This window comes from Motacilla alba, chromosome 13 (genome assembly GCF_015832195.1).
Source record: "Motacilla alba alba isolate MOTALB_02 chromosome 13, Motacilla_alba_V1.0_pri, whole genome shotgun sequence".
NCBI lineage: Eukaryota > Metazoa > Chordata > Aves > Passeriformes > Motacillidae > Motacilla > Motacilla alba.
In genome coordinates this window covers 11,814,918-11,837,176 of record NC_052028.1, presented here as the reverse complement: position 1 = coordinate 11,837,176, position 22,259 = coordinate 11,814,918, and the positions used below count along the sequence as shown (strand labels likewise).

The following is a 22,259-nucleotide window of genomic DNA, read 5'->3' as shown; positions in this document are numbered from 1 at the left end:
GATCCGGGACTAGAGAGCTGCTGCCACCTCGTGCACGGAGAGCTGCTCCCACACACCCCCTTCCCAAACCCCCCGAAGACGGGCCCAAAGCCAGCCAGGACCCCAGGGGCAGGACTGGATCATGCCAGTGAGGAGAGACACAGGCAACAACAGCAAATAAAACCAGAGCCCCCCCATTTATTAGCAGTTGGTTCAAGAGCACCTTACACCAGTGCTTGGGAGCCTCCCCAGCACAACCCCCACGGCCTCATGTGTGGCTACAGGGGCTCCTGTGAAACGTCCAGGTGGGAACGCTGCTGCCAGCAGGGCCCCTCACGTGGGGAGTGAAACATTCACCCCACTGCCCTGGCAGCACTGGCACTGCGTCCCCTCCATGGCACCGCTGCCATCCCACACCCTGCGGGGCAGCTCTGTCCAAGGGGAACTGTGGGCCCTCATCCCAGTGAACCCGTGATGGCTCAGTCTCCTCTGCCAGCAATCCCAGGGCATGGGAGAGGCTGCAGCTCTGTACGGCCCCACTGGTACAAAGATGTGTCTTCCACTGGGAAACTGTCCCGTGTCCCCTCTGACCTTTGTCCGTGTCACGTCCAACGACCAAAGAGACCACGTAAAACCCTCGGGGTTTAGGTACAAATCCTGGCACTGAAGAAAAACACCTCCCTGCAAAATGGGAACCAAACGAACACTCCCCCCCTTCCCCCATAAAACCCAGCATTATTAAAATACTTTTGTTTTTAATATTCAAGAAGTTTGAAGTTCTTTCAGCATTCTTCTGATTGCCGTTATCCCAATGTCTGTTCTGTCCCCGAGCTCTCCTCCATGCCAGGGTGTGCTGGGCACCACTTGGCTTTACCACAGGAAACACCACAAGAGTACAAGAGTGCAGGAAGGGTTTGGGGGGGCCATGAGCATACTGGGACCAGTATGCCCAGACCAGCATGCCAGCCCCTTCTCCTGCTAGGCCACATTCCCACCACACTGCCCATGGAGGGGGAGCCAGAGGTTGAGGAGCTGGAATATGATGACAGAGATGACAAAAGAAATTGTGCCCCAGTCTTTGAAAGGAAAATCCACCTTGTTCTCAGCTTTTCCAAGTAGATGCTGGGGGAATCCAGCAAACTCTCCTGTTTCCTGCCATGAGGCTGATGGCAGGACTGGGTCTGGTTTCCTCTGTGCTTCGGGTCTCCACCAGCTCCATCCCTCTGCTCCAGCTCAGCAAAGTCACCCAGAACACCAGACACCAGTGCACCCAGAACAGCTCCTCCACCCTCGGACCAGGAAGCGAGGGACAGCTCTGGTGCTGCCCTCAGGCCCAAGGCAGCTGGAACCCATCCTGAGCAGAGAAAGGGGCAATTTGTGCCACTTCCCTATGCCAGAGCAGGGCGGGAAGGGACGAGGAATTAAAAAGGAAAAATAAAATGAAAGAGATACAGGTGTGGGGCAGGCAGAGAGGTGGGAGCACAGGGATTGCAGAGCTGGATCACTGCTCAGACAGCCTCCAGGGGAGCCCTGTGCTCCTGGGGGTCCTCTCCAAGCCTCTGGTGCAGCCAGATGCTCCTGGGGATCCCCTCCAAGCCTCCAGTGATGCTGTGTGCTCCTGGGGTCTCCTCCAAGGCCAGGTATTGCTGAGAAGGTCCTGCTGGCACAGGGTCAGCCCCGCTCAGGTATTGCTGGGGGGTGGCAGCAGCAGCTACCTGGTGCTCTGCAGCTCCTCCCGCAGCCAGGTAGGCAATGTCTGCCCCATTTTGTACAGGAGCTTGGAGAGCTCTATGTTATGGTCCCTGTAATAGTCCCGCAGGAAGGAGCGTGACTGCAATGGGAGAGCAAAGAGGAGCGTCAGGGGGACCAGCCTGGAGCTCACCACCCCAGCACAGCCCTGCTCAGGACCAGCCCAGGAGGCTTCCTGCATACTCACATCTGAATCCATCTCGGGGTACTTCCTCCCTTTGCTCTTTCCCAAGCATTTCGTTTTCCCTCCATCCAGAAGCTGACACCAGAATCCTTTCTTTGGATCAAACCTGCAAAGTGAGAGCTCTGCCTCAGCCCTCTTATCCCCCTCACACCTTCCATGGACATCCTGTCCAGCAGGTCCCACTGCTGTCCAGTCCTGCACAGGGCACTTCTCCACCTCTGGAATCCACAACCCAGCTAACATCTTGTCATCAACCCCCTGGTACAACAGGTTCCCCCTGCAGCTGTGCAATAAGCAGTCCACCAAGGCTCATTCATTGCCCTGTTGAGGGAGCACAGAGTCTACCTGGGTTTAATTACTATTTTCTGTGGCACTTATGTCCCTGGATGCCCTCAAGTGCCCCACAACACCTGGGTGGACACATACATAGGCAAGCCCTGGCAGAGGTAAATTATTATTTCTCTAGGAGCTCTGGAGGCTTCCCACGGTGGGGTTTAATGGAAAGCTCAGAGCAAGGTGACACCTGCAGAGGTGCCACACAGCCAGCAGCTGCTCTCAAGCATTTATGAGGAGATGGAGTGCCAGGGCTCAATACATCATCTGTGTCACAAATGCTGAAAGCTGCTCCAGGAGCCCAGGGCTGCTCTTGGGCTGCCTGGAGTGACCTCACTGTAGTGTTTGGATAAGTCTCAGGCGAAAGCTCAGCCTCATCAAACTCAGCAGGAGCTCTGTGGAGAGGCCCAGGGCTGGGGGCTGCTCTGGGACAGTGCTGGGTGTCCCCAGGGCACCACACTGCACGGGAGCAATGGCAGGGTGGAGGAAGGAGAAGCTGGGGGAAGGACTCACGCCAGGGTCTTGTGATAATCGATGAAGTTGGTCACGCCGAGGAATTTCTGGACCGTCTCCATCACTTTGGCGGGTTCTGTTCGGAGCAGCTTGCCATCCAGCACCAGGATCTGCAGGGAGCAAGGCAGAGGGGTGAGGTGTCACTGGCTCCCAGCCCTGCTCTCCTGAGGCAAGAGGACACCTCTACCACACCTTTGGTCATCTCGGAGCCAAATCTGCCACCAGCCTGCACAAGGACACCTGCTAAATACCAATGTGCCCTGGTGCTCCCTTACACTGGCCACTGGAAAATGAAATGCAACTAAAGCCAGGGCCAGGACCCACCCAGGACAACATCAGAGCTTCTGCTCAGGGCTACCCAGCCCAGAGGCAGCTGGGATTGCAACACAGCAATTACACTAGCAGCAGGCAACTAATAAAACTTTATAAGGTTAATCAACAGTGGAAAAATCATTCAGGGATTGATCCCATACTCTCCAGCAGTGCTGCACTGTGTGGGTCACAGCAGGGTCATCCAGCTCCCATTTTCCCTGCAGACAGCTTGAACTACAGGCAGCTTCACCTGCTATTTTTGTCATGTTCAATGCCATGGTGACACCAGACAGGGCAGCCCCAGGGCTGTGTGGCCAAGAGCGAGGGTGAGTGCTGAGTGACCCTGCAGAGCCACCCACAGCCCTCTGCCCCACTCCCTTTCAACCCTGCTGTGACAACCCACACCAGGCCATCTCCGTGTGTTATCCATCACCAGGCTCCCATCTTGCACAGCACCTCCCCTCTGCCCCTTCTTCAAGTACTTTTACTCCTCTCCCCGTAGTTTGTAGGGTGTAAGAAAAACAGATCCCATGGGAACAACTCCACAGCAGACCTTGGACCCAAGATCTCTTTCTCCCACATCCTTGCTTGTGCGAGGGCTCTCCACAGGTGAGTTCTCTGCCCCCGTAGGACTGGGGTGCTGCCATGCCCACCTGGTTGGCGTGGTAGCTGTTGAGCCAGCGCTCGATGTGGGTGGCGTACCAGCCGGGCACCAGGCAGCGGTTCTGCAGCGTGCGCAGCTTCGGGGCGGCCTCGGGCCCCGCTGTGATCACCTCGTGGAAGGTGTACTTCAGGGCAACCAGGTCATCGTGAGCTCGCTGGTGCTGTCAGGCAGGAGCAAGGCAGGTTTGTCCCCAGGGTAACCCAAATCCTGGGCTGCCCATGAGGTGCAGTGTCTCTCAGGCCACCCTCATGCATCACGTTCAGCCACAGTCACCCCACATCCCATACCAAGCCCACCATCCCACAGGACTGCCCAACCCAGGGGAGAGGCAGAGGCTGACCTGATACCAGGAGTAGGCTCGATCTGCAGGGTTGATGAGGATGGTGATGATTTTGGCCTTGGACAACAGGGCTGCAGCTCGCCGAGGAGCCACTTCAGAGTCAAAGTAGTTGGCACTTTTCTCAAAGTAGAAGTCAGAGGTGGTGTTGGAGGGGATGGGGAAGAATTCCATGTACCTGGGGGAGGCACAGTGTGAGTGTGGCAGACAGGCACCACAAGATGGCCCCAGCACTGCCCTCACAGATGACATCTCAGACACTCAGAAAGGAAACCTCACAGCACCACTGCTCGCATTCCCAAAGTTATGGGCACTGCCAGCACAGTCCCCACAATGCAGAGACCCACCAGTCAATGCCCTTGTGATAGTTGTGTCCATTGAAGAACTGTATCTCCTCAAAGGTCTCTGAGCTGGGGTAGTTGCTGCTCAGGTCCGGGTGCATCCCCAGGAAGAGATAAAGGGCAGTCGTTCCTTTGGACAGACAGAAAGAGGGAGCTTGACACAGGCCAAACCTCCCTCCAAGCTCTGCTTCAGGGCAGGAGGGCTGACAGAAGCTCTCTGGGAGCATGAGGGTCCTGTCAAGCCCCCCAGCATGCTCACAGAACTGAAGGTGAAGGGAAGCACCTGTTTTTTGAGGCCCAATGATGAGAAGCTTTGGGAATCGGTCACAGGTCTTTTCTTTGGACCAAATGTCCTTGTGTCGTTTGTCTTCACAGGGATCCTGAAACACGGTGTGGAGGATCAGAGACAGAGCAGCCTGGATGGGACCCCACCACTGCTCAGCCCCTCCAGCCTCAGCAGACACAGGGGAGGCCACCCTGCTCAGCAGACAGGACAAAGACTGCTTATCTCCAGGTCTACAGGACAAACCCCTTTCTGGCACTGCCTGAAGAACCAGCGGGAGGTGAAACGCCACAGCTTACCCAGGGAACCAGAAAGAAATCCAGGTTGGAAGCTACCAGAGGCCCAAAGCAGGGCCAGCTATACCCCACTGTCCTCTCCCAGCACAATAAAAAGGGTCACTCCCCCTATTGTAGGCACAGGGGTACCTGCCACAGTGGGTCCTTCTCCTCGGAAAAGATCTGGAAGTATTTCTGTGCCAGCTGCACGGGGGGCAATGTCTGCAGCTTCAAGTTGGTCCAGGAGTTGAGGAAGCGGACCAGGTGCTTGAAGGTGTACAAGCCCAGGCGGTCGTTGCCATAGTTGGACAGATGGGTCATGAAGATGCTGATCTGAAGAGCAGGGGTTAGTGGAGCCTCACCCAGCAGCCATCCCACAAATGGCCCCACCCTGGCTGAGGACACTGCGGACATCTCCTGCAGCAGTGCCAGGACAGCTCTGCAAGACAACTGTCTGTCTCTCCCTAGGCAGTACTTACAGGGTTCAGGAGGACAGTCAGGAACAGTTCACCCCCGTTGATGATTTTGTCCAGCTCACTGGAGCCACCAGGGTATTCATTGTAGAAAATGGTGTGTGTGAACAAGCCACAGGTTTGCCGGGGGAGTACCTGGGGCAGGAAAATGATATGGATGGAACAGGTGGAAGAGCCAGGACAATGAAATGGCCACATGGCCTTCTCCAGGCTTTGAGAGCTGGGTCTCCTTCCCTTCCCAACAAAAAGGGGGAATCTGACCTCAACCCCTTGGAGGCCAGGACCAATTCCACTGCCCCTCACCACCCTTGACTTGAATCCATACACAGAAGGACAGACAGAAATGCCAAAATCTGTCCTCACACAAGCTTCACCCATGCAGGACGAGCAAGGGGGAACAACCCCCTCAAACTGGAGCTGCACAGAAACCATGTCCCGAGGTGCTGGTTTTGGTGGGGGAGGCAGGAGAAGAGAAGGCCCAGAGACAAAGCTCCAGAGACAAAGCCCAGCCCTCACCATGATGCCATTGTGGATGAAGCCACGGCGGTAGCGGGCGGGTTTCAGGTGTGGATATTCCTCCGTGCTCGTCACCCTGATGGACCAAACCTGCTTCCAAGCCTCGTACAGCTGCACGTGAACGGGGTACACGCCCGAGTGGTGGGGGGCCACAGCGTACCCCATGTCGGTGGGGATGCCATGCTCCTGCAGTGAAGACAGTGTGGAATGGGTGACTGTGGAGACCCCAAAATCACAAACCAATCCCTCTCCATTCCCAGCTACAAACTGCCTAGTTGTGCCTCTGGAGAGCAACCAGGGCAAGGCTGTGTCTCTGCATCCTCTCCTAAGCCTGGCTGTCTCCAAAAAAGGGAGCCAAGGAGCAGCCCTGCTGGGTGGACACCCACTCCTCTGCTTCATTCAGACCATCTTCATCCCTGTATTCTGCTGTCACCCACAGAACAGCCACAGCCAAGCTGTTGTGTGAAGAATGAGGACATACAGCTATATAGGTCTGCAGATTGGTTTGTATCAGTAGATACAAAACAGCCTGGAAATTCTGAGCTGGAACACTGCCCATCCTAAGTAGGAAAGGTCTGGTCTCTCTCTAATTAAGCACTTATAATTATCAGATAATAAATTCAAGTTAGGTTGAAGATCCCTCCCTTTGGCCATAGAATCCAATTATTAATAGGTCTGGCTTTACCAGCTTGGATTTAAGACAGTTGTCAGTCAATCACAGCAGGAACTGGTGTCAGTGCCACACAAAGGACAGCCCAAGACCAAGCTAAAGGTCAGAGCCTGCCTTAACAACCAAACAGTTGCTTTGAACCTGGAAGTTCAGCCTGTAGAGGGAGTTTCCACCAGCCGGGGCCTCCCAGCACAGCCACAGCTCCAGGATCCCACATCACCACCAGCACAAATTCACAGGGTGCCAGGCTGAGCATTCCCCTGGGCTGCACCTCTGCATCCCCACGGGGCCAGGCCAGGTGAGCACAGCTGCAGAGCACAGTCTCCCCTTGAGCAGCCACCGGGGCAGCTCACTGCCACAGCAACAAGCTGGCTGCTGCAGATAAATCCTGTAGCTCTAGTTACTAGAGTATAAATGGATTTACCCACACAGCTGCAACATGGGGGACATGACTTAATGTTACCAGGTCCCTCTGCTCCAGAAAGAAGGGGGCATTCCCTGGGAATCTTCTTTGCTCCTCTTCTACCATCCTCCCCTCACCACATGCAACCCCACCAGAAGCATCTTACTCACGACAGCGAATTTCTTGTTTAAGGTCATCTGCTCGGCGAGAACCGACTGGTTGTGGAAGAGGTGAGGCTGCATGTGGCTCCACATGTGGGGGAACCACCAGAACTCCTTCACGTAGGACAGCAGCAGGTCATCACCTTCGTCCTCAGCATCAGTACCTGTGGCATGATACCCACTGTCACCACTGAGCACAGAGAGCTGTGTGAGCAGCTGGGGCAGAGGGAGGGCCAGCCCCTCTTGGTAACCAGGTGATAGAGGAATAGGGTGGGATGCCTGAGGACTCTCCTACAGCCCCAACAGCTCTCTCTTTGAGCACTAAATGGTGCCCCAGCACCAGCTGCACAGCACCCACAGGAGAAGCGGTGCCCTTGCCCTCCTCACCTGTGTGGAAGAATTTCCCTGAGTATCCCAGGTTGAAGGTGAAGTTCGGGATGTGGGTGCGCAGCTCGTTCTGTGTGTCAAACAGTGCCTGGGAGAAGGGGACAGAAAGCAAAGTGTCCTCAGCACGTGGCCTCAGGGACAGCTGCCACATCAGGGCAAGCACCAATGTCTCTCAGTGCTTCGCAGAGGGGCTCTCAGAGGGACAGGGGAGACTCTGAGGGCAGGAAAGCTCATCTCTGAAGCACCCCTGAGCAAGCACAAGTGTCCAGCCCTGCCCACCCAGCCAGGAGAGCACAGACACACCTTGACATCTTCCACCTTCATGCGTGTGCCCTCCTTGCCCACAAAGATGTCATCGATGTCCACCAGGATGTAGCGGTCAAGGGGCAGAGACAACCTCTTGCCCGTCAGGAAGGAGACAGAGTCCACAAAGACCAACTTGTGCAGCCAGAAGTTGAGGTTGTTGCCAAAAAGCACCCTCTGAATGCCATCGTGGAGGCCCAGGTCCTGCATCACGGTGGTGTGCAGCGCAGCGTCCACGCTCATGTGAGGGATGGACTCAGCTGACTTGGTCTTGGCCAGGAGGACGGGCTCGTAGGTGGAGTGGTTGGACTGGAAGACAGTCCAGTCCTCCCCGGGGAGCACACCCTTCTCCACCTCGCTGGGGCGCGTGATGTAGAGCAGGGGTGACTTGGGGTTGATGCTGCAGTCCTTCAGCGCCAGGTTGGAGTGGAGGAAGAGTGGGAAGCCCTTCAGCTGGGCACTCAGAAGGCTGTTCTCGTTGGCCTGCATGGGGAAAATGGGAGCTACAGGAGATGGGACACTGGGGACAAGGCAGGGGCTCACAAAGAACACCAACAGCCATGGCAACAGAGTCAGCAGCTCATCACCCCTAGAGATCCAGGTTCTGGGTTTTCTCCTTCCTCTCTGGAGCATGGGGTGCCCTCATCCCCCTCACACACTCAGTCCTGCTCATGTCCTATGAGCAAAGTGCCCTGAGGCGAGGAGCCCTGGGCAGGGGAAGGGCTGCTGAGCAAAATACCTGTTCAAGCTTTTGGCAAACCCCAGCAAGTGTCACGGCTGGAAAACAAGTGCAAAAAGCAACTGGACTGATCCCAGAAGTGTGTTTTTCCCCCCAAAATCTCTGAAGGCCACACAGCCCTTCCAAAGGGAGAGAGCTAAAGTGGTGCCCTCTGCTAGAAGCCTGTGCCCCACACCAACTCACGCTGCTTGATGAAAGCATGGAGAGGGCAAAGTCTCTGTGGGGCAGCAGGACGTGAGGGCTCACATCTGGCCTGGCCATGGGATCCTGGTATGCCCCACGTACCCCCTTACCTTGAAGAAGCCGATGATGCCCACGCCATACTCCACGCAGTACTTGTCCAGCAGCTCCCGGTTCCAGGCGTCCAGGTTGACATACTTGAGGATGTTCTCATAGATGATGAGCGCAAAGCGTCCCCGGTCCTTGTCGGTCAGCGTGGGCATGTCCCCCTTCCCCGGGGCAATCTCTGTCCTGTATTTGAAGCGACTCGACTCCAAAATGGCCACAATCTCCTGGCCCAGTTGGGAGTAGAGGCTCTCCACGAAGACCAACACCAAAGGGTCCGTGCGGGAGGAGTCGGCCACCTTGAGGGTCTTCAGTGGCAGCAAGCGGGAAGGGGCGACCTTGGGCTCGTCGCAGTCCGGCCCCACCACGTCCCCAGAGGGCTCCAAGCCCCTTTTCCACCCATATAAATAATAAGCAGAGACGAAAACACTGAGCAGGCAGAAGGCAAAGAGCAGGAGCAGCACCACCTGCGGCGAGAGCTGCCAGATACCCCGCCGGGCCCTGGCCAGCACAGTCATCCTTGCATCCGCTGGGTGAGGTGGGGTCCCTCTCCCCTTCCCGCCCCTCCCCTCACGAGCCCCGGGGAGGGGAAGAAGCAAGCAACCAACCAACAAAAAATCAGGTTAAATCAAATTGAATACTACTAATAAATTAAAATACTAGCAGGCCGCCTGTGCAGGTTCTTTGCCCTCCAGCAGTCCGGCGTCCCTCGCCGTCTGCTTCATGTCACCATGGCAGAGGCACCAAGAGTCCCCGTGCCGAGCCAAAATTCCTGTGGTGATGGCAGCAGCAGCAGCAGCAGCAGCTCCATGGCCTCAGCGGGGCGAGGGGGCGGCGGGCGGCCTCGGCGTGGATGGTGCTGGGAGCGTGGGCATGGCGGATCCCTGCTTCCCCGGCTCCACACGGTGCCCTGAGAGAGAGGGGTGGGATGAGAGGGCAGGGACAGTGCCAACCTGCTGCTGTTATTTCTGCCAGCCTGGCAGGCCCAGCAGAGTCTTCACGAGCTCGCTGGCGTGCCAGGGCTTGCCACAGGAATGCTGTGGCACCAGGGATGCAGCAGGAGTGCAGCGCGCAGCCGTGCCACGGGATCCGGCTGTGGGTGCTCCTGGAGTGCAGGTGCATCACCAGGTGTGACGGAGGGGAGCCCCCAGACCCCTGTGAATCTCTGGTACCTCAAGCAGCTGGAGAAGCAGCCCTGTTCCTCCCTGTGCCCAGCAGCAGCTGCACTCTGCTGAGGAGAATGAGGGGTGGTGTGAGCCCTCATGGCCCAGCTTGGTTGGCAGGGAGGGAACACAGGAGGGACATGGGGAGCCTGCCAGCTCAAGGCTGAGCCAGGAGCCACCAGCCAAGGTCACCCAGATGGGAATGCAGGAGTGTCCACGTGGAGCCAAAGGGACCTTGGGAATATTTTTGTCTTCCCTGTGAAAGGCTCATTTGAAAAAAGAAAAGGAAAACAATAAGCACTGTTTGCCAGAAGGTGAAGCCAACTAGGGGACAGACTCATGAGGCCAATGTGTTTAAAGAAAATAAGTGACTCACAGCATTGTCCCCAGACTCATTACCAGTGTTGGGGACAAGGGCAGGAGTCCCTGCTCCTCCCAGGGAGAGCTCCCTGTGCCCTGCCAGCACCGTGGCTAAGCACCCTTCCTGCTGACACCAGCCAGGCTCCTAACAGGATTAAATGTGGCCGGCTGAGCGGCACTGTGGATTACAGGCTGGGGCTTGGCAGGGTAATCCTGTCATCCCTGCCCTTCCCAGCAGCAACTCCTGCTCCAGGCACTGCTTCCCAACCCTGGAGGTGTGCTGGCAGCCAGTCTCCTTCCAGCCTCCATCATTGTCTCTTCCTTCACCATCTCCAGGACACACCAGCGATCTCCCCTTGCTGGCTGTGCTGGGCATGGTGGAACACCGGGGTTTATTGATTTGTAACCTATCTTTGTGCACATGGATGATCTCCAGGCACGACCAAGAGAGATGCACCTTCTCTCCTTAGCCCCCCTGAGGTATGTCCTGCCTGTTCCACCTCACTCCTTCTGCCCCTCCAGCATCCCTGAGACAACAGCCCTGCTGGGGTTTTGGGACAGGGCACACTTCTCCAGGTCTGTTGATTTTTAGGGATGTGCTTGTGCTGAGGAAGGCTTCCCTGCATCTCCCTGCCTAGGGATGCCGAGAGCTGGGAGTGCATTATCCAGCACCCTGGCTGTGCCATCCCACTCCCTCTCCATTTCTTTCATCTGCAGGAGCAGTGGGTGCTGGCAGCTGCATTCCCACAGTGACGGGCGGGCAAATGGCAGCAGTGAGGTTTGATGCCAAGCACCAGAGCCAGCAGCTGATGGACAGGACTGTGTGTCCATCCTTGCTCCACCCTCCCTGAAACAGGGAAGAGGGCTCTGCACCTACATCACCTGCTATTTCCAAGGGCACTTCATTAGTCCATTCTCTCCTAAGAGCTTTTAATTACCGGTACTTAATGACCAGGCTTTGGAGACAGCATCTCCGGCCAGACTCTGGCTGAGTCTCCCCAGGCTGCCACCTCAAAGCCTGCCCAGGCAGGGGGCCAGCACTGGACCCCCGGAGCAGCCAGGTGAGAGCTGGGGCTGGGATGGGCAGCATCCTGCCCCAAGCAGCTGCCAGTGTGGCAGGAAGCAGGCAGGAATCCTGCTCTGCCAGTTCACCGCCAGAGCAAACCCTCCATGGGGAGCAAGCCAAGGGCTCCGGGGCGATGCTGCAGGGTGGGGATGCTCCTGCCCAGGGCTTTCCCCGTGCAAGTGGGTACTGGCTGCATCCTGCCCAGCAAACCCCTGCACAGCCCCAGCAGTGATGGGGAGAGCTGATAGCTCATTGCCAGAGAAGGAAGCAGGTTCATGCCCAAAAGCACAAAACAATTCCTTGAGACCAACAGCTTTTCTAAAACAAAAATGGAAACAAGATGTTAAAATTTAAAAAACCACAAGACCTGGCAAGGTGACAGCTGGGGTCAAACTTCCTTTTAACCTGATTTTTAGATGCTGCTAAGGTGCCTTTTAAAACCACAGCGGTTATTTAAAAGGCACCAGCTGGAAATGTCAGCCTGAGTCTCACACACAGACCTCAGGCCCCCAAAATCGGTGCTGGCAGGCTCCCATCACCGGGCAGGTGCTCAGCCACAGCTGCACACCAAGGACCCCGGGAGAAAGAGCCCTGGAAAATGCTCTTTTCTCGTGGGTCTCTGAGCAATGCCCTGGCACAGACTCCACTGGAAAGGAGGCTCAGTGAGGAGGCTTAGCCACTGTGCTCTTAATCCGGCTGCCCTGACAAACACAATCAGCATCCAAGCAGCTTCCCGGCGTGGCTGGGAGCCCGGAGCGCCCTGCGGAGCCGGATCCGACCCCAGGACGGGCAGGGAGTGCAACCAGGGGACAGGGAAACCCTTCACTTTTCAAATCTAAGAGAGCTGCAGGAGGAAAGGAAAAATGTTTGAAAACCTTTTCAAAACACACCCCCTGGTGCAGTTTGGAGGATGGTGGTTTCCCCCTGCTCAGAGTTATTTCCCACAAATACTGCCTGGGGAACCACTGCACCCCAGAAAGTCACGGAGGCACCAGATGGGATGAGAGGGAATGAAACCATCTCCATTAGTGGCTTACAGCACTCTTCCTTTAAATACCAGTGAGATTTTGCAGGGATGCAATGGAAGGATTGAATATAAGCAAGGAAGTGCAAACAGATCTGGAGGACAGGGAAGGGTCAGTGATCCCAGAAGACAACCACAGCAGGGTTTGATTTATTGGGGGGTGGAATAGGTCTGGCTGCAGGTGCAAGCAGTGAAAATCAGGCAGTTCACAAGTCCCATCTGTTGGATAAATCAACTGTCCCAAGCCCATGGCCCAGAAACAAGAGGTAAGCTCAAAACCACGGGTGTGACAGAGCAAGAAATTGCTCACACATTTCCCTTGTACCACTCTGGAAAGGGCAGAAGGGGAAGAGCAGGCATCCACTGTCATGCAGAAAATACTTCAGATTCTGTGCAAGAACCTTGGTCCCCAGCTCTAGTAGCTCCAAAACCTCCAACATTCAACCCACAGAGATGAAGTCACATCCTAAACATCACAGCCAGATGGGTCACCCTGCTCCTCTCCTGCTGGCACCCTTTGGGTGGGCACCCCTGCTTCTCACTCCTCATCTCTGCAGGGAGAGACCCACCACTGCTGATTAATCACCTCCTCACCACCACGCCAGCTCCACTTCTCCATGTAAGCCAGCCCTGGGGGTTAAGCATGGATGGAGGAGGATTTAGAGGCAGGATGCTAAATTGCATTGCACAGCTCAGCGATTTGCAATCACTTCTGCTTGCTCCAACACTTCCCTTCCCCTCTTCAACCACTGCAGGGAATGTGGATGGATCGGCCCCACCTACACATCTGCTGCACCTCTCACTTGAAAGCAAAAGGCTACTGGAAGGTCTAGATTTGGCCAGACTGGGACTCAGACCCCCAGCAGGTGCACAGTGCTCATCCAACCCCACCTTCTGTCTCTCCCACACCTCAGGCTCCCTCACCAGCATCCCCAGAGATCACCAAGTGGTGCCCTGCAGCCCTGGGAATCAGCAGTACCTGTGAAAGATGCACAAAAGGCAGCCAAATTATTATTAATAGGTTTAAGTTCCCTCTAGAGGGAATCCCCTTCACTCACTGGTAATATTTAGAGGGCTACAGATCTAAAACCACTGAGCTAAGCATGTCCTTAGAGAGGAGATTAATGCCATCACATTATTCAGGAGACAACTGCAAGCTCAAGACAGGGGAGGTTGCTTTGAAAATGAAAAAGTAACTGGCATGAAAAAATGGCCTTTAAACACCCACCTCTGCACTGCTGCCTTTATCAGCTCTAAATGACAGTGATCCCAGCTATGACTGGAAATACCTGCAGGCAGCTGGAAGCACTGGCAAGGGAAGAGCTATCTCAGGGTGTGAAGGACCACTGGCTGTCCCTGTCCCCATCTCCTCCCTCCCCAGCCACGGCTGGACCCACTGACCAAGAGAAGGTACAATCAGGAGATGATCTCCTTCATTGTGGTGCATGGTGGTGTGATGATCTCACCAGGATGCTCTTGGAGCTGAGGCACAAGCCCTGGGCCACAAGAAACTAAGCCATAGCAGCCCAGGAAGAGAAACCCAGCATAAAAACTTCAGCCACTGCAAAACCAAGAGTTTTTCCTGGCAATCCCCATGTTCTGACAGCCTGGATGAGCCTTTAGGATGGGCCCAAGAGACTTGGACAGCTGTAGGGACATCCATTTGCCTCCTGCCAAGCTGCAAAGCCTGGGTGTCTGGGCAGGGGAGAGGCATGTGGAGCAGACAGAGAGGGGAAAACACAGAGAAGGACACAGAGGAGCAGAAAGGAGCTTGTCCCAGTCACCCACTTGCCAGAGGTTTTGTAATGCCAGATAAGGAGCATCTTAGTAGTAATTACACAGGCTGCTTAAGTGCTTTGCAAACAGTAGTTACAACCTAGCAGGAAGAAAAACACCCTGCTCTGGGAGAGGGACAATCCCAGTGCTCCTTTCCTGAGGACACCAGCCTTCCACCAGCGCCCGAGAGGTGCCAAGTTAAAAATGGACAAGGGCAGCCCCAGCAGCTGCCCCTGAGACAGGCAGTGACAGGCAGCCACTGGTGCTGCTCCCACTGCAAACACACATGGCTCAGCTTCTCCCCTTCGTGCACAGGCTGGGTATGACCAAACACAAGGGAGTATCAGGAAAACTCAGCCATGATTTATAAGGTCTGGAGAATTTCCACCCCAGGAGGACTTCAGCAGGAAAATCCTCCCTTTTTCTTAGCTCTTTTTTGTTAAGATCTGATTTATAGAGTCTGGTCAGAAATGAGCAGTTGGAGCATTCACCTGGATTGCTAAACCAAGCCTCCCCTTGACACCCCACTCCACTCTGGAGATAAACCTCTGGCTTTGAACGCCCACCACCTTCCTGTTCCTGGGTGAAAGAAAACAATATGAGCAATTAGACCAGTGAAAGTGGTTAAGAATTTGCACGCTAAAACATTTATTTTTAGTCAAAGTGTCCAGCTCTGGAAGAGGCATTTTTTCACCCACAAAGCCCTGTTAGCACTTCAGTCTTACTGCAAAAGATAAAAGTCATGTTTTTCTCAGGTTTTCTTCAAAAAAACAATCATGAGAACAGCTCATTGCCTGCACAGGGATGAAAAAGCAAGGTTCAGTGTGTGTGACATGTATATGCTGAATTTTTAGGAGAGAAAAAACCTGAATAATTTTTTTTAAAAAAAATCTAAATCCCTAAAAACTGGGTTAGGTTTCTGGAAGCCTGTGATTAAAACTTTTCATGGCAGAGCAGCTGGTAAGCCCAACTGGTGGATTTCTAAGACTAGTTCTAGCACACCCCACATGTCAAACCCTCATCCCAAGGTCCTGTCCCTGCTAATCCCCATCTCCCATCCTGTTCCCCAGCCCCAAGGTGCCCCAGCCCCATCAGTGAGGCTGTACAGAGGAATCCTCTGCAGAGGTCACCCCATTTCTGATCCTGGGGCATCCAGGATCCCACCCTCCTTGTCCTCAGCATCCTGATCTGGAAGAGCACCTCGCCAGCTCCCAATACCCACATGAAATCAGCGTCTTCCACAAACTAGGCCAGCAATTAGCAGCAGTCATTAGTTTTCTTGTGCCCCAGGGACCCTGGGGTTGGGCAGCTGATCCCTCAGCACTCATGATCCCCAACACCATCCCATCAAAACAACCCAACATCCCACAGCCATGTTATGGTTTGGGTTGTGTCACTGCAGCCCCCCCAAAAAAGCCGAAGCCCTTCACAGGTGACTCCTCCTCAGGGGTGTTTTTTGTCCTTGAATCCTTGGGAACAGCTTTGGAGCAGAGCTTGGGGAATTCTCCCAAACCTTAATTGAAAGAGGCGCTTAACGAGGAGAGTTTCTTTTGTCTGTTAATTGAAACAGGTTCTTACCGACAAAACTCTCCATGAATTTTAAGTGGGTTCGCAGGGGGAAAAAATCCACTCAATGAATTGGGTTTTCCTGCTTCAAAATGTGCCGTGTCGGTTCCTGTGGCTTTCCAAGCACCCAAGAGCCTTTCTGGATAATCAGGGTCTGAATCCCAAGTATTTTAAAAAGGAAAAGGGTGAGGGGAAAATAATCTCACATGCATTTTTATATTTCACTGGAGTGGCAGCCTGCCCTCTCACAAGCAGGTCGCACGAGGACTCCTACCCCAAAAAAAACAGACTGTAAGTCCCTTGATGCCACCACCTTTTGCTGTCTCTGACACTTGTCTTGGACGGACTTTCCCTGCAGAGATGCTGGTCCTGCCACGAGTGTGAGGGTGACACTGGATCTCAGAGAGCCTTGAGGCAGCAGCGATTCCCTGTGCTCAGCCACGGCAGCACTGCCAGCCCCACGGGATGGGCCAGCTGCTTCCTCTTCTTGACAGCTTCCCAAGTAGGCAGGAGAGCAGAGCCATCCTGCCAGCTGTTCAGGGGAGCACAGGCTGCCCTGCAAGGGCTAACCCGGCCCCAAACCAGCACTTTTGCAAAGCAGAATCCATAAAACCACAGCATGAACCAGCTCACATAGAGCAACCCACCCCCCTGCCAGCGCCCACATTCCAGAGAAATCCCTGCAAGGATGGAGCTGCTCCCTCCTCCCAGGGGCTCCCTGGGATACTCCTGTCACACCACATCCATCCTGCCTGATGCCCCAGTGCTTTGCTGAGCTGCCTCTGACCTCCACTTCCCTGCAGCCTGCCAGGGCAGACGCTGCCAGGAGCCCAAAGCACCCTCAGGGCCAGGTGCTGGCAGACAGTGTTGAAGAGAAGTCAGAGCAGTCCCTGCCGGGCTGTGGGTGTGTTCCCACGGTGGCTCCCGGGGTGGCAGGTCCTTTGGGAAGGGCTGGGCAGCACACACTGACGCACAGGCAGGAGCTTCCAGGGCCAGCATGCTCCAAGGTCATGGCCAGGACAGGCTGGAGGTCAGATCTTTTATTAGACCAGTGGACACGGTTGGAAAAAGCGACACATTTTGGCCGCGCAGGAATTTCTCAGGCCCAAGAGCACATCTGTTTTTTCCTAAAGGTATTAGTTAGGCTAATAAAAGACATTACCTCTGCATGTAAACTTTGTCACCCTTCAAATGTACCAGAGGCTGAAGGCTCAGCAGCCCAGGGAAAACACAGGGAGCAGGAACAGGCACAGACCACAGGGGACGTTTGCAAGATTTGTTTTGTTTTCCCTCCCTAGAACAGCACTGGCAAAGGCCACACTTGCCCCCAACAAGCACAGCTGCTGGCATCTGAGCTGCCTCATGCCTCCCCTATTTCCGGATCCAGGTCTGAGGCTGCAGGAACCTAATGGCATGTCCAGGATAAGTATGTTGCTTTGGTTTGGTTTCTGCTCCAGCATCAGCCCTGTCCTCTCCTCCTCTGCAGGGGCTCCAAGGCAAGAGAATGCTCGAGCAACCAACCTGTCATGCCCACCTGCACCAACTCCTTTCCTCCTGGCCTCGATCCCACTCTCTGACGTAAATCCATGAGACCAGCAGTGCACCAGCACAGCAAGAGATGGATCAAGGCCGATGGAGGAGACTGAAAATGGCCTGAGCCACGTGTCCAGGCATTGATAGCACTCACAGCCATACTTCAGATATGTGGTTAACACTTTTTAATGCATCCTCTTTCTTTAAGAGCTCCAAGCCCTGGGGCTGCAGGGCTGTACAAAGCTGTGAAGATGCAGACAGTGTTGGGAAGGAAGGGGAATACTTGGTGGGGTGCTGACAAGTAGCTAAAAGGTTACTACTTGTAGCCTTGTATCTGAATACCTGTACCCAGGTATCTGGGTCTTGCCAAGACATGGGAAGCAGAGCCAGGAGAGCAGCAGGCTACCCCAAGGAGCAGCAACATCCTAGAGATTGCCATTCTTTCTAAGCATACCCAGAGCTTTGGGGTGAGACACATCTCCCCATGAGGCAGAGGGAGCTGAGCTGGACATCCCTCACTGTACATCCAATCCCCAACTTGGCCAAGCTCAGAGACAGGAGACACTTCTTCCCTGCTTTACATTAGTGAATTTAAATTCCCTGGGTTCCCTGGGCAAGAAGCAGGACAGCAGGGCAGAGGTCCTAGAACATAGTCTTGATCTCTCCAAGACAATCTGCATTTCCACAGCTTTGATCAGATCGGTAGCAGGGCTGCACTCAGGACATGCCCACCATAAATACCAGGGCAGTTCCTCTTGGGATAGCTCCCATTTAGGGATCACTTGACCTTCCCAAACCTCTTTAGGAAGGCTTTTGCCACCTGAAGGTAGTGCAGAGGATCCTGTCCCATTTCTGGAGCAAAAGGCTGTAGCAAGGTCCTGCTGGTTTTGGGGAGGACATGGGAACCGAGGTGCTCCTGGTCGCAGCCCCTGCCGCCGGCCGCAGTCACACGCGGGATTTACAGCTCGATATTGATTCGTTTTCTGCAAGCTCTGCCATTACAGTCAGTGGCTTTTGCAGGAAAACAACATGAATCATAAGCTACAGGCCACCATCTCTTCGTGTCCGCAGGGTGCGACTCATCCAGCCCTTCCAGGGGTCTGGCACGAGGGCTGTCCTGCCCTTGTCCCCCCACACCTGGGGACAGAGTGGGCACAGAGAGCACCATCTCCCACTGGCACCTGCAGACTGGGCACAGCCCCCAAGGCTTGCAGGATGGTCTCCAAGAAAGCAGCGTCCTATTTTCCCTCCACCAAAGTCCTCCTGTCCGTGTCAAGTTCCAATACCACAAACATACACGTGACAATGGCACAAAGCAATGCCACTACCTCAGCCAAAAACACACAGGGAAGTCAAGGGCTGTCCTGAAGTTGGAAGGGTTGGAAACATCAGTGAGAGATTGGAAGCCCCTGTCCTCTGAGGCCATGAAGCAAATACAAGACGTAGAAACTTAGTATCTTCCTTCTGTTGTCTGGAGTCCTAACCTTATTCTCTACCTTAACAGCCAAAAATAAAAACACAGCTCATTAACGTACATCTAGAAGGCAGAATTACACAAAAAAAAACCAACCCGTTTTAAGCTAAACCCTCCATGACTCTGCCCCAGAGTACAAAGAGCCAAGACAGCATCTCCATCTCCAGTATGCAGTCAGAAGCTGGCCAAGATGGGAAACTTGGTGGGACCACAGCCCTCCATCCTCAGCCCAGCACCCAGAGATATGCCAAAACCAAACCTGCTTATTAAAGCAGGTGCTGATGGTGACACTCTGCAGCAGGGACACACTCGGCTGTGCCATACTTCACCATGACACGCTACTGAAGAAAATATTAATCACTCCCTCTTCATTCCAGCCTGGGTTTTGACTTATGAGGTGTCTTCTTCCTTCAGTTTAAATTACCACCAACAGCGTATTAAATGTGTCCTGTTCTACAGTACTGACAGAGACACACAGGGAGGGGGGGGAAAACCCAAAACAACCTATCAGGAAAAATCTGTTTGCCTGTATGTTGGCGGCACGGATTTTCCAACCCCATCCAAACAAAATCATATCAGACCCACCAGCTTCCCAAAGGCACAGGAAGCGGGAAGGGCTTTGTGTGTGCGAGCTTCCCCACCAGCATCCGTGTCCCATGCCAGCAGCTCCAGGTTGGAAGGGGCAAATTTGGGGGGCTGCAGCTGGTGGGGTGTCATGGCATGTACTGGGGCTGGGTGAGGTGACCATAATGGGTGGCATGTGAAGGTCCTGGCTTCCCCATACCCACACACGGATGCCCCAGCCATGGAGGGGCACTGGGAAACATGAGCTTTGCCTTCACTGTCCTTGCCCAAAACGAACACTGACACAGGCAAAGGGAAGATGCTCAGCCATTTTGCCAGAGGCCACCAGCATAGGGGTTTATTTTCCTGCCATATCAAGCTCCGCACGTTTTTTCTATTGTTTAATTTCCTTCTTCTCCACCCACGGCAAGTTCACTCAGAAGAGAGGAACTTATTTCCTATTGAATTTGTCCTGCTTGTTTTATCTGGAAAAGGACAGCTTCCTCAGCTGTGGTCCCCATGTGCAGCTGAGGCGAGCAGGCACAGGGCTGCTCACCTCCTCATCTTCACTAGCCCAGCCCAGTAAAAACCACTGTCGAGATGTGAGTAACAAAGGTGCTGCTTTGCTGCAGGAAGAGCTGCTGTTCCAAGGCTGCCGGTGACAAAGGGGCACTGCAAGGCGCCGGTTTCCCAACCCTGCAAGCACCGTTAGTGGGAAGACAACCATCCCCATGGTGTGCTGTGGCAGCAGCTGACTGGGATCATGAGATGGAAGAGTCTGGTGCTGGGATATGACTGCAGTGCTGGGAGGGAGCACCAGCCTCGATAGGAAGCAAAGTCTTCCAGGTGATGCCAAAGGTCGCCCAAGCTGGTGTGGCTTCTGTGCCGCCAGGCATCAGGGGCTGCCCCCATCTGCGGGGGACAGCCTGCCTGTGCGGTGGTAGAGGCAAACCCAAAAGACCTGGGGAAATAATACACACAGCTATCCAGGAGAGGCCCAGGAGCTCACCAGCGGGGGAGAAAATGCCAGGACCTTTTCAAGAGAGGGTGGTGAGGTGCTGCACAGGAACGCCAGCCAGGCTGGGCAAGCCGTGCCATGCGCAAGGTGCGCACCTCCAGGTGTCCTGGCCGCGCTGCCCGGGCTCTCTGGTCCTGCACGGTTTCAGCTGCCTCCACTCGCACTCCTCGGGACAGGGGACACCCCAGGCCTCGCACCCCCGCCTGGCACCGTGCTGCAGCTTGGCCTCGGCTGCTCCGCGGCGGTGCCCGGAGCGGCGGAGCCGGGGCACCCGCGGGCACCGCGCGGCCTCGCCGCCTCCTCCGAGCCCGGTGCGCCGGAGACCCCTCGGCCCGGCGGGGCCGCGGCACGGCTCGGGGCTGGGGGCTCCCGCAGGACCCCCGCTCCACCCGGGCCGGCTCCTCCCGAGGGCACCGTGCCGTTCCGCCGCGGGGCCGGGCGGGGTGTGCCGGCGTTCGCGGGGGACGGGAGGACCCGCCGGGCCCGGCCCCCGGCGCAGCCCGGCCGGGGCGCTGCGAGGCCCGGCGGCCCCGGCCCGCGCTGCCGCCCGCCCGCTCCCCCGCCCGCCCTTTGTCTGCGCCGCCGCCCCGCTCGGGCCGTACCTGCCGCCGCCGGGCCCGCTCCGCTCGGCTCCGCTCCGCTCCGCCAGGCCGCCGCCGCCCGCTCCGCCGGCCCGGCCCCGCTCGGCGCGTCCCGCCCGCCGCCCGGGCAGGCGCCGCCCCCGCCGCCCCCCGCCAGCACCGCCCCGGGGGCCGCGCGGGGCTCCGCGGCTCGGCCGGAGCCGGGGCTGGGCCGGGACGGCGCTGAGCGCGGCGCCGGGGGCACGGCGGGGCTCGGGGCTGCCCCCGCCACACGTGCCCTGCCAGCGCAGCCCCCGCTCCGCGCCCCCTCCGGCCCCGGGCTGGCCGTGAGCCGGGCGGTAATCCCCCGGCGGGAGGGCTCAGATCCCCGCGCCCGGGGTGCCTGTGATGATCCGCGTGGTCGGTGATGCTCCCACCAGGCCCCCACATTCCCACTGTTTCCCGGGATGAGCACGATGGGGTGTCCAAAGGGTATGGCCCAGGCTGTGTGTTTGGTGTAACTGGGGTGTCAGGCTCCTACACAGAGCCTTTCCATCCTTCCTTCCCCCGGTGTGTGCGCACCCTTTGTGTCAGATTTCTAAAGCCGGACAAACCTGAGGTTGTCCCCAGTCTCCTGCCCATCTGCAGAACCCAGGTGTCATTTCAGGGTGCTGGGATCACATCGTTTCAGCTTTTCCTCCCTGACTTCAAGATAAGTTCAAGGGCCACATCCAAGTTACTGGCTGGCTGCCCCCAACCTGCATGCACACACACAAAATTCCCTTCATTCCTCAGAGAGGGGGAAAATGAGCTGCTCCACTCCTGCCCTGCCCTCGGAGGCTGCTGGGGACTGTGCTGGCATGTGGAGACACGCTCCGGTCCAGAGTTAATCACCCACTTGAGCTGCCCAGGTCTGCCTTGCTGCCCGCCTTAGAAGGGATGAGGTGCATTAAGACAACCCTGTCAGGTTTTGTGTCCAGCCCATGGGGACAAGTTTCATGTCCAGCCCTTGGGGATGAGATGTGGCAGAAGGTCGGCAGGGTTTGGTTTAGGCAGCATACTCTGGGAGAGCTTCCGACTGAACAAGAGTCGAGGAAGCAATTTCAATCAAATGGAACAAGCAGATAAACAAACAAAAGGAAAACAAGAAAGGAAATTGTAGGGAAATAGACACAAAGAATGGCAGACTATTATGGCTGCAAATTTTCTAAGTGTTCATTGAAGTCAAAGACTTCTTATCCTTAAACA

General features: G+C 55.7%; 1 protein-coding gene across 1 annotated transcript; it reads right to left on the bottom strand.

The window, feature by feature from the left end:
* Positions 1-157: 157 nt before the first annotated feature.
* NDST1 (N-deacetylase and N-sulfotransferase 1) lies at positions 158-21,116 on the bottom strand. The gene is made up of 15 exons (XM_038150321.1): positions 21,054-21,116; positions 8,916-9,817; positions 7,884-8,366; positions 7,581-7,668; positions 7,203-7,357; positions 5,960-6,145; positions 5,450-5,578; positions 5,121-5,303; positions 4,696-4,792; positions 4,419-4,542; positions 4,075-4,249; positions 3,724-3,894; positions 2,759-2,868; positions 1,916-2,018; positions 158-1,810 (listed from the first exon to the last, which is right to left on the bottom strand). The coding sequence occupies exons 2-15, from the start codon at positions 9,423-9,425 to the stop codon at positions 1,691-1,693; spliced, it is 2,634 nt and encodes an 877-aa protein (XP_038006249.1). The 5' UTR covers positions 9,426-9,817; positions 21,054-21,116; the 3' UTR covers positions 158-1,690.
* Between the last annotated feature and the right edge of the window lie 1,143 nt (positions 21,117-22,259).